Source organism: Vespula pensylvanica, chromosome 2 (assembly GCF_014466175.1).
Source record: "Vespula pensylvanica isolate Volc-1 chromosome 2, ASM1446617v1, whole genome shotgun sequence".
Lineage (NCBI taxonomy): Eukaryota > Metazoa > Arthropoda > Insecta > Hymenoptera > Vespidae > Vespula > Vespula pensylvanica.
In genome coordinates this window covers 9,907,974-9,923,645 of record NC_057686.1, presented here as the reverse complement: position 1 = coordinate 9,923,645, position 15,672 = coordinate 9,907,974, and the positions used below count along the sequence as shown (strand labels likewise).

The window sequence follows — 15,672 nt, the reverse complement described above, 5'->3', positions numbered from 1 at the left end:
GAGAGAGAGAATGAGAATGTTCGTTATACCGAAAAAAGAAAATGAATTCGAAACGTTTTTCGCTTGTCGGGCCTGCCCGATTCGAGACAAACAATTAACACTGACCTACTTTCAGAAATCAAATTTCCCTTTTCCTGTCGTCGTTTAACATCGCTTTAGTTTCTTTTATTTTTTTTTATGTCTTTTTTACTTTCTTTTTTTCTTTTTCTTTTTTTTTATTTTTACTTTCTTCTCGTTTTTTGTTGTTTCAATATAGAAAAGTGAAATGTTTGTATCCTCATAAATGTATTTTTAGGTACGTACCTTTTCATGGCAAAGATTCGAAAATAATGGCTATTTTGTGCATAAAACAAGTTTAGTAATTAGAGACAATAATAAACCACCATCGTCGTTGATTCGATGCGATTCAATACGATATGTGCACGATCAAAAATGATACATGAAACGTGTCGTGTGCGTCGCATATAATCGAGTAATCGCCGATATTATTTGATAGATCAGAATTTCTCTCTCTATCTCATTGCTGATTTGATCATGTCGTGTTGTTAAAGTAATTACCTATGGCGTTGACTTGCCGTTATAAGCTCTTTAATAACGACGTTGATAGCTTACATGAATTTTGAGATTTTTACATCCGATTGACCCATCGATTGCTTCCATTTTCTTTACTTTATGGAAAAAAAAGGATAGAAAGAAGAAGGGAAAGAGATATAAAATGAAATCTCGTTTGCTCTTTTCTAAAGTTCGTAATTCGAGGACATAAGCCTCTTAAATCAATGCGACTTTCGCTCGACTTCTCATTTTCGCAAGTACTTATCTACCTCTACGTGCTCGCGAATATTATTGATGAAATTATCCTTCAGTTTTTCATTCTCGCAAGATGTACGTACGAGAGAAATAAGAGGAAAGATAGGAGGAAGATTTTTCAGAGATAATGACAAGCGTGCTTTGGGACGAGCTTTGGAAATCAAAGGATAAAAGATTACTTACGAACAAACGTTTGAATTGGTGTTCTTTTAAATTGCTCGGATTTGTTTTAAGAACTTAATTCAAATATATATTTTCTTTGTAACACTTTATTTGGCTCACATTTACACTCCCACATGCATATATGTGCGTGCGTGTATATTATATAAATAGTATATACATATAAATAGGTATAAAATTATACTATATTAGCACTAAAATTATAATGTAATATCCATTACACATACACAGAATATAGTGTGTGCTATACTATATACAGGGTGTCCTGTTTAACTGAAAAATCTGAAAAATTTTTATATAGATTTATTCAATATCAAGGGCCACATCATATGGTACCAATTTTTTTGGTGGAAGAAATTTCAAAGTCAAATTCATTTTTTTTAATGTAACTATATTTTTCTTTTCATTGTTAAGATTGTTAAGACACTTATTAAGACAAATTAAACTACCAGTCATATGAGGTCATTTATTATTGTAAAATGTTATAATTTTAATTGTATAAATTTGCGAATTTCTAAAGATAATCCTGTATCGCTGGTTGCCGATAGCAATTTGTGTAGAAATGATTCTCTCGATTAATTTTTTTCCCTACTGAAACAACGATTAAGAAATCAACAAATCAAATAACAACAATAAACGATCAACTGCTTTTGTACGGTAAAATCCAAATGTTATACATACAAAACTATGTATAGATATAGGTAGGTATTCTCTCCTTTTTAGTCAACGACTAATATAACGGGTCGATCGTTTTGTAAACGAGATGTGGCAAGGCGTATACTGCCCAACAGTGGGCCGAGCTTTCCACTCACTAAACCACTTTTAATTACATCCAACGATTTCGTGGCTTGGCAAACAAAAGTGAGTGTAAAATAGCGAAGTGGACTATTCGCGTGAAGGATAGCTGTTTGTCCTACGAATCGATACTCCGACAATTGAATTCGACTAAAATCTTGTTTCTTTTCTTACCGAACTTGTTGAAAATGAAAAGAAATCACCGAAAATATCAAATTAATGTTTCAATTTTAAAACAGTCATTTTGCTAGAATTATTTCATTATCTATTTCTATATCAACAATTGTTTATTAAAATTTTTATTTCAACTCAACTTACAAATTCGCTTTCAATCTTTTATCATAAAAATATAAAAAAATTAATTCTCATTTTCTTTAATAATCATAAGAAAAGTTTAGGGTACATCAAAATACTAAGGTCATAAAACTAACAATAAAAATACGTATAACAAACATTTTTTTTATTAAAAATTATTAATTACATAACAGTAAAAAAAGAAGACATTAATTATTAAATTATTAAGCTTTATCTAGATTACCCTAAATGATCCTAAAGTAAAATGACTTTTTAGATATTTATTATATATAAAAGTAAATACGTGAATACAATATATTTAATTATAAAATATAAGACTAAATTATGAAAAAGTGAATTAAATATAATAATTTCCTAGTTAGTAGACAGCTTTCATAATTTTATAATAAGTTCACGGAACATCGATTAAGAACCGTTGCGATATTGTGTTCGATATTCAAAATAAGAAAAAGTTCAAAAGCTAACGAAAACGAGATTTTATCGAGAAGAGGGTTCGCTCTTTGAGATACAATGTGCTACAGAGTGCTTAAATTTTGGCAAAGGATCGATAAACGTTCATAGACTAGGCGATGTATCTCGCAACATAATTCCATGGCGTTTGACTTCTCTCTATCATGAGTAAACCATGTCGCTTGTGCCTTGAAAGTACAACAAGTCCTCGATAACGGAACGGCAACTACGTCGATTACGTCGGCGCTACCCATGAAATTGCATCGAAGTCCTTCTGACATTTTCTAACATGAACAGATGGTGTAGGCAAATTAACAATTTCTCTTTACCTACATTTATTTCGGGAGTCATTTTCCTGGAAAATATTTAAACTAATGATATTGTATACGGAGAAAGATCTCGTTGTGTAAAATCAACTTGCAATTAACTTTAACTTTTCCTTTCCTTGTGTCTTTTTATTTTGATTAAAAAATATATTAATTGAGATAGGCTAGATAATTGGATAAAAATCCAATAATCTTTATTTTTACTATAATAATTATGGAGAGGGATGAAACGTTAACTTCTCTATATTTTTGTCTCTCTCATTTTAATTTTTTTTCTTTCTAATTTATATAAATATTCGAATCACCGATCAATTCGATTTTACTTCCGTTAATAAAGATATATATTTTCCCTTTTCTTCCTCCAAATATGAAAAATACAATGAAAGTACTAATAAATATACAATAAAACCAAGTGAAAGTTTATTTTTCTTTACAATTTGTAAAATTGCTAAGATACCGAAGATAATATATTCATACACCTATAAATATAATAACATCGAGTGGACACTACGTTTGCTGTAACTTTCGAGCTTGCAAAATGAAAAAAAAAAGAGAAAGAGAACAAGTGTATGTTTACTAGAGAAATAATGATTTACAACTTTTTATAACTGCATATCCGTCATATACGCGCACACATACAAATATATCGATGATAAGTAGAAACCGTAGATTTAAGTCAAAGAATAATATTTGTGTTTTTGACGTGCTTTAATTGTGAGATTTCAAAAAACAATATCGATTTCCTTCCATCAACGTGTTTTCAAGCGATCGACTAAGAGAATGAGAGTGGGAGAGAGAGAGAAATAAAAAAGCTTCTGTTAGACGTTACTAAGAAGAAAAAAAATTAGACGAACTCTTTCGTTTTCTAATCTCTAAATGAAGAACCTTCAATAATCTCTTGAAAAATATACATTCACGCTTCTCAAGAGAATACTTTTATAGTAATGAAGAAATCAGAAATCAGAAATAAATAAAAAAAAGGAATCTAATAAATTATCTATCATCAACAAATCTCTTTTTAAATTTCTATATTCAAATATATACTTATCAAGAAAAATAGAAAACAATAGAAAGAAAGAGAAAAACACAACTAGAGTTTTGTATTGTGACCGTGTGATAAAGCTAAAATGTCGAGCGATACCAGGATCGTCTTATCCGTTAGAAAGTAATTAAAGCGTTCGTTTGTTCCTGAACAAGCTCTGGGATAAAATACGTGAAATGATTCGAACTAGCTAGAAGAAAAGGTAGAGAGAATAAGAGGTAGCAACGGATATAGGATTGGAGAGATGGGGAGGGGGGGGGCAGATAGACAGAACCCAAAGTACCCTTGAAACTCGAGAGGGCACATAAACAATGTTTCTACCGGATAACGTCGCCCTTTATTACGTGCATTGTTTGCATCTCTTCTATATATTGCAGTAAAACTTTCGGATCTCAGTCATGGTTACCAGCTAACTACTAACTGTCTGTCTTTCTCGACGAATCGTTAACTCTTCTCGAAAATCTGTAAAATGATCGTCTTACAGATTGAAATCGTTAATTTTCCAATGTATATTTTTTTCAAGGAAAGAAGAGAATTATTATCATTACGAAACAAGTTTGTGGGAACTTATGGTTGTTGTTAAATATATATTTATATATAAAATAAAGAGATAGTGAATAAATTTATTAATAATATTATTATATAATTATTTCTATATAATTTAATGTCATTCTATGTAATTTTGATCTATATAAATTTTATATAATTATGATCAATATATAGAATAGAAAATACAGAATAATGATATTATATTAAAATATATAATAAAAATAAATTTAGTTATGGGAGAATTTTTTTTTTTTTTTTTTTTTTTTTTTTTTCAAGGAAAATCAATAACAGAACACTAATAGATTTGCCACAATTTTTGTCAAGTTTCTACTTTGATGGATCACTTACGAAATAAGTCTAATTTTTCTACATTATACAACGCTTTTATTAACACGTCATATAATTTATTTCTTCTACGTTCCCTCCTTTTCCTTCCTCTTCCATTCAAATCGTTCTTCCTCCATTCATAACCATCAAGGTTTCGATATATTAAAAAGGGATAAAGGGTGAGCGAGGTCAAGGATGAATTAAGGTTGCGCGTACTCAAACTTTATCTCTCATTCTTGTTGGTTCGAAATATAAACCACATATGGATATCGTATGGACCACGACACGTGTGGTACAATTAATTTCTTATTTATAGAGTACCATTAGTCTCCGTCGCATGAAACATCCATTAACATATCCGTACCGATTAACGCGAATATAATAAATGTATTCTTAATTTCTACATGAAGTAACATGAGAGTATCACGGTAAGAATAGGAAAAAAAACTGTATAAGTCAAATATGGCAATGAATTTTTCTACATATCTTGTTTAAACAGCTTTATTTTACAAATCGAATGATACAATTAGTACGACAACGTCGATCGTTTCTTTTTTACAATATTTTAAAGGGATGGTATTGTCATCGTCGAAGAATATGAAGAGAGAGAGAGAGAGAGAGAGACAGAGAAAGAGAGAGAGAGAGAGAGAGAGAGAGAGAGAGAGAGAGACAGAGAAAGAGAGAGAGAAAGAGAGAGAGAGAGAGAGAGAGAGAATAAAGAAAAGAGATTGATGCTGTCACATGAAAGAGGAAAGATCGACAACAGCAACATTGTCTGCTATTTCTATATTGTTCTCGGACTTTCATTCTCGCGAGAATGTAACGTCATCGCGTGTAATGTCGATCCAAGCGAATGCCTTGTGGCATTTGATGCACACTGCCCAGACTTCGGTATTTCCCCATATTTTTTATTTATTTATTTATTTTTATTATTATTTATTTATTTCTTCAAGCTACGTGTAAAAATATTATGATTAGTAAAAAAATAAAAAATCGAAATACATTTCGTTTAATCAATTTTGGTTTTAGACTTATCAAATTCGTCCACTCGAATGTTTTTCTCTTTCTTTCTCTCTCTCTCTTTTAATTTTTTTTTTTGCTTCAATATGTGATATTGAGCAAAAAATGACAAATTTTTCAAATGCACTTGACTACAACAACTTTAGTTTCAAATGCTGTTTTATCAAACAGAATTGTTCTCTTTTTTTCTTTCCTTATCTCTTTTTATTTTATTTTATAAGTGAGAAAAGAAATTATGAATTTTACGAGCCCATTTCAGTTAAACAACTTTTATTGCAGACGTTAGTTCATCGAAGCAAATACTTCTCTTTTTCTTTCTTGTTTTTTTAATTGATCTTGAGAAAAAAAATGACTAACTTGTCACTCTAACTAAACGAAATTTTGTCGACAATATAACGAGAGCTATGAGTCAGTGCCAAGGGCAACACGTTACAGAAGTAGCCACGCTCTATTCATAGTCGCGTTTGTCATATGGTATACATTCATGTTTGTACACACGAGAGATGTTCGTTCTTCTCTTTTTGATGATATATGTATGAGAACGTGCATTTTCGTTTTCTTATTTTCACGAGGATAAATATTTGGATCGATTGAATACGTGTTATCTATGTTCAAAATTTTAAAAACATGACATTGTTGATTAGTTTTATGCTTTGTTTCTGTGTAACAGATTCTATAAATTTGCTACATTTCAATGACTAAATTCAGTCACTAATTCGGAATCTAAAATAATGTCGATAATTGATTTTTCATTATAAAAATAATTTTTATTTATATATTAAAATGAACAAAATTACACGTGGATTTAATTTGCGTAATGCAAGTTTTATAAGAGCATATGTGTAATGGATACTCCACTTTTCTTTGTTATTTAAAGTAAGATATATATAATGGTTCGTTACTTTTTAGTTGTTTGAAGTCATTTCAAAAGTAATTCAATATTTGCTTTCTATGCTATTAAAATATTAAATAATATTTGATAATAGATCGTGAAAATTTCTTTAGTTCTGACAACTGATACTGCCGTTAAATCTTATTTTATTAATATATTTTTTAAATCGAATAAAATCAATTGTGTTTATTTGTTTTCTTTTTTTTTAACTCATCTGTAAAAACGATATTGATGTCCATTATTGATATATTAGAACTTTTGTTGGATATAAAATGTATGTTATTAAAAATTTATGATAAATTTATTTAGTTACTACGTGAATGTATTTATTTTTCTAGTGGAAAAAAACGTCAGTGAAATCTGCATTCGTTTTAGTAGTCTAGCTTGGCAGCAAAGAAGGAGTAAAAATAAAGTGATCTTTCCTTTTACGAAACTGTCATTCGCAACTTACGATCGATATGTTTGAGAAAGACGATCCGTGTCATTCGATTCGATATATTAAGAAATAGACGGATATGAAAAGAAAAAGAAAGAGAAAGAGGAAGAGAGAATTACGGAGAAGGAAAATCGATCATACACGTCGAAAGGTCGACTCATACAATCGCACAATTCGTTGAAGCAAATTTTCCTGCGATGATTCTCACATAGCCACATCTATTTTCATCGCACGATGAATTTCTACTTCTTCTTAGCGGCAGTATCATCTAAGCGTCTCGATAGCTTGCTTCGAATTCAAGAAAAGGGAAAAGGAGGAAAATGTCGTGAGCAACGTTCCTTTTAAATAAACAGAAAAATGGAAAGCAAATGGGAGCATTTTCCTCGCCTAGTCGAGTTGATTCTCATCGAATAGGTTGTATCGTGTGTTCATTTTGGCGAAGCATGTAAAATATAGATAATTATTTAGCAGCGCAGTTATCAAATCCGTCAAAATTTTTTATTTATTCGTTATTGAAAAATTGAAAATTGTTTTCAAATACTCGTCAAGTTAATGGATAATAAAAAATAGATTGAGAGTTCTAATATTAAATCGCCATTTGCATCAGAAAAATTAAAAAAACAATTTCATATTAGTAAAATTCTTTCATTTTATACAATAAAACAAGTTCTTAACGAATCGGATATATTTTAGAAACGATGTACATACATACATACATACATACGTAGTACGTAATTCCAGCACAAAATGTTCACATTTGACAATTTGACGAAACAATAGATTTGTTGTTTTGATTGAACATTTCTTACATCTGAAACGAGAACTTCTGCTTTCTATTTGCAATCAGTTCCATTTCCTGAGAAAGTGTTGACACAGTTAAAAGAAGAGGAGAAAAAATGAAAGAGATTTTCTTCAATAGCCATTAATTCTCTAACAACTTCGCGTATTCTCGGGCTATTAATATGCATGCATATATACGATAATCGTCGTCTTTTCATCCCCCGTAGCTCGATCGTTATCAACTTTTCTCTCCCCCCCCCCTCTCCCTCTCTCCTCTTCTTTTTTATGGCTAATCCAATAAATTGACATCAAGGATATGAAACTAAGCTATACTTAATTGAAATGATAAGACACGACTCTATCATTTCCTCGTTTCTTTTTCATTCTTTCTTTGTTTTATTTTCTTTATTATTGTTAGATATTCTTAGATGTTTTGAAAGATAACAAGATAAATAGATATCATATTAAACGTTATTAACATGATTAGAATTAATCGAATACTTAGAAATCGTTTTATAACGACTTTTCGATTAAAATGTCTACTCTTTCACCGAAAAATTATATAATTCAATCGTTTTGAATTCTATCCAATTAGTTGGTTAATTGTAGTTTGTGTAGTCGGTTAATTGTAGATTTGATTTATTTTTATATTATTATATAAATATTTGGCATATTGATTATTAAACTAATTACCAAATAATGATCTATGCGAAATATTCGTTTATATGATATGTCCATTTTTAATACATATTGATATTTTATTTTATTACAATTCTCTCCAAAAATTTTATCTCTATCGATCTCAAATGCATATATTGCACAATTGCAAAAATATCAATAATTCATCTATGGAAAATGTGATAAATCAATGATCATTATCAACTATGTTTATTTATAAATAATGAAAATTAATATGACGATTAATAAAAACGAGTAAAAAAACAAATAATTCTGAATTTTTGATGGATATTAAATATCCATTATGTGTAATTATCAAAAAATAATAATAATTAATTGAAAAGCTTTTAACACTCGGAACATTCACACTTTATTATTTACACATAAATATAACAACTGTTAAAACTGCTATTTTTGGCATGCTTTTATAGAAATATTACTTAACGCACAGTGATATTTATAATATACAGAAATATTTTCTCTAACGAGAATGCGTTAAATTTCGAATTGGGTTGGGTCAATGCATTTATAGGTTCGCTTTATCCTTGGTTCTCGTGCCGAAGATGAGAAACGCTAATAAGACGAAGAGAAAGGAAAAGAAGAAAAAAGAAAAAAAGATAATAAAACGATGTCACCTTCGATGGTATCAAGCATTAGTTAGAAATTTCATTGGCAACGATCCAAATTGTCGTCCAACATCGTCAAACTCGAGAAACTATCCAAACGACTGATTTGTGAAAGAAAAAAAAGAAAGGAAAATGTAATCACGAATAAAATAGGTAAAAATAATGATGATGATGAAAGAAGGAGAAAGAGGATACCAAGATGAACTTCCAATCTCATTTTCTGTTCGATTAAAATCATTGCTGGCGAGGCCACTGTTTCATTTTCCTTCTCAAACAATCTACTTGAATAACCGATATCAGCCACTATGAGATTCACATCTCTCTAAACCACAGAAAGAGAAAGAGAGAGAAAGAGAGAAATAGAGAGACAAAGAGAGAGAGAGAGAGAGAAAGAGAGAGAGAGAGAGAGAGAGAGAGAGAGAGAGAGAGAGAGAGAGAGAGAGAGGAATAGAGGGACAGAGAGAGAGAGAGAGAGAGAGAGAGAGAGAGAGGAATAGAGAGACAGAGAGAGAGAGAGAGAGAGAGAGAGAGAGAGATAAAGAGAATCCTCTTGAAATCACATCGAAAAGCTTGCCTTTTAATTAAGCTTGCTTCCGTTCACTGCGAACATGCAAGATAAAGTGGGAGAGAGAGAAATAGAGAGAGGGGGGAGAAGAAAAAGAGGAAGAATGTAAAGGAAAAATTTATTGCTCCAATTTTTTTCAAACGAATTGTGCTATAACATACCAAAAAAAAATTGGAAGAAGAAACATCCAAGTGAAATGATTTAATTTCAGTTTTTTCATAAAAAGTATTGTTTGAAACAAATAACATTAAAACAACAATCGTGAAAAAAGAAAGTCAAGAAGCAAAACAACTAATTGATCTGGTTATCGCAGGTGTATTTTGGAATTTGACGATCGTCCAACTTCTCCACCGATGAATTATGGAAGACTCGAAAATAGAGCAAGAGGGGAAACGAATCGTACTGGTCATCAAATTCGATAGCTTCTACTAAATTCGCTTTTTCCGATTTGGCCAGCAATAAATTCATGTCACACGTTATTCAACGTCGACATTTAAACAGAAAGAGAAAGAGAGAAAGAGAGACAAACAGACAGATAGACGAGGTATATAAATTAATATGGAAATTAATCGTGGTTTGACCACCGTCATAAATTTCGAAAATCGATATTTCTTATTATAAAATATTAGTACAAATTGTAACGAAACTAATCGTTTTATTTTATTTATTTTTCTTATTTTTTATAGTTTCAATAGATCGCATAATTAAGCTTTGGGAATTTGAATGGAAACAATGTTATTTTATTTTCAATATAGCAATAATGTAGTAGTGTTGTAAAAGTGTAATAACAGTAGTAATAATTTTATCGTGTCGGACAGGACTGCATGAAGTGATAACACCTTAGTGATAACATTCGGTTTTTGATCACACACTTCTCTCTAAGTATACACGTAAACGAGATAGACAAAAAGCAATTAATGAATCAATCAGTCCCATCCTTAAGAGACTTGATCAAACGAATAGATTTATTTTGGAAAGGACAACGAAGTTTAAGAGCAAACTCAACTTTATCAAACTAATTCGAAAGAAAACTTTCCTCTGAGCGCAAAAGATCTACGATCTTTCTGTTTTTTTTTTTCTTTTTTCTTTTTATAGAAAGAGAAGAAGGAAGGAAATAGACGAAAGAAGGGGAAGAAAGGTGGGAAAAAGAAGTTTCTTGGACAGTCTACGTCGAACTCTTTTTTCTTTTCTGTTGCAGAGCCGAAGAAGGAAAAGACTGAACAAAATGCAAATGGCGCGGTTTCGCCAAGTGGTGAGACTCAGGTCAATCAGAGCACGACTACGAGCGTTACGGTGCCTGTTTCAGGCACGACCTCGAATACAGGAGATCAACAAAAGCCGAATAGGCCAAACACTCTCGATGCCAGGGTTGTAGCCAGAAGACTGATCTTGTTCGACAGTAAGTATACGTATATACGAAAATATCATCGTTACTTCTCTTTCTTTTGGCTCAGAGAAAAGTTTGTCCTTCTTTTAGAAAACGATAACAAAAACTAAGTTGCTTTTTTTCTATACTTTTCTACGATGGATTCGTTATGAAGTAACGATAATGTTAAATATAATATAGAGCAATATTAGATATGCATTTCATTATTTTTTTGCATTTTAATCTACGATATTCCAAAGGACTTAAGAAGATAATTAAAAAATTTGGACACCTTATTTTGTAATCTTCGATATATATCACAATGATGACGCAATAATATCGGCAGAGTATGAGATAGAAATAAAGGAATAATAGAAGATAAATAAAATCAAAAAAGAAAAAGGGAAAGAAAAAGGCGAAAATAAGGCAGTAACCTCAGCAAACACTATTAATGCTTTTTCTATTACATTATCCTGTGAAGAATTACATTATCCAAAATACATTGAATGGACTACAAATTCTTCGCGGGAGAGGAGAAAAACAAGAAGAAGAAGAGAAAGAAAAAGATAGATATAATAAATTATTTAAAAAATTGGTACTTCCTTCAGAAACATTTTAAAAAATAGTTCCGACGTTGTGTTCTTGGATTACGAATGTGATTTGGTCGATTAAGAACTTTTCTCCGTGAAATTCTCTTTTTTCCATAAAACTGATAAGAAAAAAGAATGAAAAAGTAAGAAAAAGAGGGAGAGCAGGGAATATTAGATCGTTTCTACATGATAGTAAGCTCATGAATAGTTTTCCATAGTTTCTCTTCGATACGATCTCACGAAAGAGAAGAATCTTCAAGACTATCTCGCTCGTATTTTAAATATTGCTGTCCATCCAGTAATTTTTTTTCTCTTCAGTTTCGTTTAAAAATTTTCTATCTCACCATTGATTTCTTATTTTTGTTTTCAGCTCTTAAATAAAATGTACACGTTTTGTGGAAATACGTATTTTACTGGATAAAATCACTATTATCAACTTACTCGGTTGATCTTCAAATAAAACACAGAGAAAAAGAGACACATCATACATTATTTATACTCACGTTATATATTTTCTCTAAACATTTGTGCAATGATACATAATTTAAATTTAATTTTTTTTTGTTTTCAATTTCAATGTCAGATAAAAAAAAAAGAGCGAACTGTGCGGCTGCAATAGTACAATGCTAATTATAAATCATTTAAAGAGTAGATAAAAAAGAGGAAAGAAAAGAAAGAAAATTTCTGACATTTCGAATACGCGTAATTACGTTTAAAACTGATAATGCGATATTAGGGCTATATTTTAATAGCGTTACCAGATTAAAACAAACCAAAATAAATAAAAATGTCTCGTGAATATCATAGCTTTCACGATAAAAATTTGTGATACCTGACATGTTTCTTTAACACATGATCGCCTCCCACAGCAAGATCAGTTTGTCAGAATTTACCACTTTATCGTGAAATATATAGCTATATGCTCTATTCACACATGTATCTACGTATTTCGACATGTATGTCTCGGAAATAACTTTATTGACCTTATGAATTTTTCGACTATATAATATTCGAGAAAAATGGCTAACAGATGATATAAAACATTAGATAGATCGTCTTTATAATTTGATAAGACAAAGATCTTTAAATCGTGTGATATTCGATCTCGATCTTCCTTCTAATATCTAATGAAATTGCATAAAGATGATTCGTCCCGTGAATATTTCGTAAGTTGTCTTGATGACAAGAAAGAAAGAGAGAAAACGATCACCGTTGCCAAGATTTTCTTGGCCTTGCGATATGCCATCAACATGAATCATGTTCTTTCGATCCCGGATAGAAAACCTTCAAAATAATTCTCACTTATTATTTGTCCCGTTCTATAAATTTTAGCCGTTGTTCATTGATAAATGTTAATTATTAAATAATTAATAATAACGGTATTAATCGTATTTTTCATTTGATTTCAGTGGAAAAGGGTGTCCTCGATCAAAGCATCGAAAATCAACAGCAAGTGATAGAGAGGTGTTATCCTTTACCACCTCAAAACACTCTGATGTTGTCGGAACTTCCGGAACCACCAATTCCATTGAGCGAGATCGGACCGATTCCACCACCTCCTATGTTCAGCTCGCCGAGTCCCACATTGGTAACGAGACAGCGACAACAACAAATCCCTTTATCGGATTGCGAGGACGAAGGTGAGATTGCTTTTATTTTCTTCTTTATTTTCATTGAATTATGTTCAAACGTTCTATGAATATTGTACGAGCTGCTATTTTCTGATTAAAATAAAAATTTTAATCAAAATTAAAATAAAGGATTTAAACAAAATATAAAACTTCATAAAAATTACATGTTTCTGTGCGTATGTACATACGTATGACCTCATGAAAATAGCTCGTTTGAATGATATAGAATGTTCGAAAAAAAAAACACAACGAAGGATCATTTTATTACCTGTTTTAATGTAAAACTGATATGACAGTGTACGTGTCCTTCGTAGATGACGAAGACATCGACGTGGAGGAAGAAGACGATAATCTTTACGTCTTTAGGGTATCTCAACCAGATCCAGCGATTGATACATCTAGAATCGAAGAAATACCAGCGAAAGAGCCTAAATTCCATGCAATGCCATTGAAAAGTGCACTGAAGAAAAAGGGATCCGGTAGTGGTCCTGGAACACCGCAAAATACACCGACGCAGGAAAACAGGCCATTGACTCTTCGTCAAGAGCTCCATGCTTCGTTCAAGTTAGTTAATTTTTATATGAGAGCACGACCCTAATAACGAGCACTTAGAAACGTATTCTCCGAATTATCCGCGGGTGCACGAGGAGTTCATGAATACAATGCCAACCGACATTTTTGCGGTTTCTTTTCATTCCTATTTTCAAAAGTTGAGTCTAGTCGATGATGGGTCTTTTGCGAAAAAAAGAAAGAAAGAAATAGACAGAGAGAGAGAGAGAGAGAGAGAAAAGAGAAAAGAAATGTAATTCCTCGAGAAACTCTACCTTTGAACTCTTCGTTCACGATTCGAGGATTCGTCGAAAGCTACTCGGACGCTACACCCTTCTTTTCCCTGAATTCATTTCTATTTATTAGAAAAAAAAGGAAGAAAAAAATACACGAAAGAAAAAAGAAATTTTTTGTTATTGATAAAATTTCATTATTTATCTATCTTAGATCGATTGTTCAGAGAATAGAAGGGAGGAGTTAATCTGGAATATCGTTCTATCCTTAAAGTTTACTTTTCAAAGTTTGTTCATTAAAATCATTTAGAATTGAATAATGTAGAAAAAATAGAATGATCAACGATGTTCCAGCGTGAATAATTGGAAAGGTTTACATCGTACGCTGTCCCATTACGCTGAACTCATTACGACATATCAATCACTAGTAAAACTATCGTATTTTTCTTATGCTTAACCAGAAGGCCACCGTTGAGGCCTAGGATGAGAATATGGTAATTGGACATTGGTCTAATTAAGCATGTGCGAATCGATGGTATATATTATATATGATATATGTATAAATATTGTATCTTGAAAGCCATGTGGTGGTTGATCGCAAAGAACCAAAATGTTCTAGTCTTTTCGTTGACCTTTGTCTGCCTCTGTATCGAACGTCGTAAGCATGGGACGTTCGATCTTAAGCATGAGAAAACCTTAGGGATATTCATGAAAAATACTCTTTCGCTTATTATGCTTTTCACATCAATTTACATACATATATACATTTATTATATAACTATACATATATACGTACATTCGGTTTTACTATATGCACGTAATTATTTCTTATATCATACAACCTTTCGTTTTTTCCCCTTTTAACATAACAACAACTCGTTTTATATTTTTAAACAGTTTAAGAAATAATTATGAGTATGTATTTAAACCAGACATAATATGTAATATAATGTATGTACATTATCTCTCACCACAAAATAACCGAACATCGAACAACGATCGATGTTTCAATCTCCTATGTTAAATATCTTCTACTCCCTTTTTTTTTTAATTCGCACTACCTATTACCAGCATTCGATCGAAAAAAGAACGAGAGGACGAAACTCTCTCATATTTCACCTGCTTATGTTATATCGACGATTAATGAAAAAAATTACATTCAGTCATGCAGTTGTTTCGAACTCAAATATTTATCATAAAGGATAGAATTTTTTGTAATAAAAATATCAAAATAACGAATTAAAACGAATGATATTGCTTTAGATTTTACTCTCTGTGTAATGTATTACAAAATCTATCGTATTTATGACAATCGATGGATCATTAGGGCTTACAATTAGCATTGTCATTTTAAGTTCAATCCTACAATTACATTTTGCCATCTGTATCATTGTATTGTATAATTGTCATCTTATCATCATCATCATCATCATCATCATCATCATCATCATCATTATTATCGTTGTTGCTGTTGTTGTTGTTGTTGTTGTTGTTGTTGTTGTTGTTGTTGTTGTT

The 15,672-nt window shown here is 31.1% G+C and overlaps 1 protein-coding gene across 12 annotated transcripts in view; it reads left to right on the top strand.

Moving 5' to 3' along the window:
* The window catches only part of LOC122638181 (phosphatase and actin regulator 4-like), a 134,830-nt gene that overhangs the window by 114,605 nt on the left and 4,553 nt on the right, over nt 1–15,672 (top strand). For 7 of the 12 annotated variants that reach the window (XM_043830956.1, XM_043830960.1, XM_043830961.1 and 4 more), the window contains 4 exons: nt 10,987–11,187; nt 13,154–13,384; nt 13,672–13,939; nt 14,619–14,651. In XM_043830956.1, the coding sequence (XP_043686891.1) occupies nt 10,987–11,187; nt 13,154–13,384; nt 13,672–13,939; nt 14,619–14,651 (733 nt within the window). The remainder of the gene's footprint in view (nt 1–10,986; nt 11,188–13,153; nt 13,385–13,671; nt 13,940–14,618; nt 14,652–15,672) is intronic. The other 5 variants (XM_043830959.1, XM_043830953.1, XM_043830955.1 and 2 more) reach the window with 3 other exon arrangements.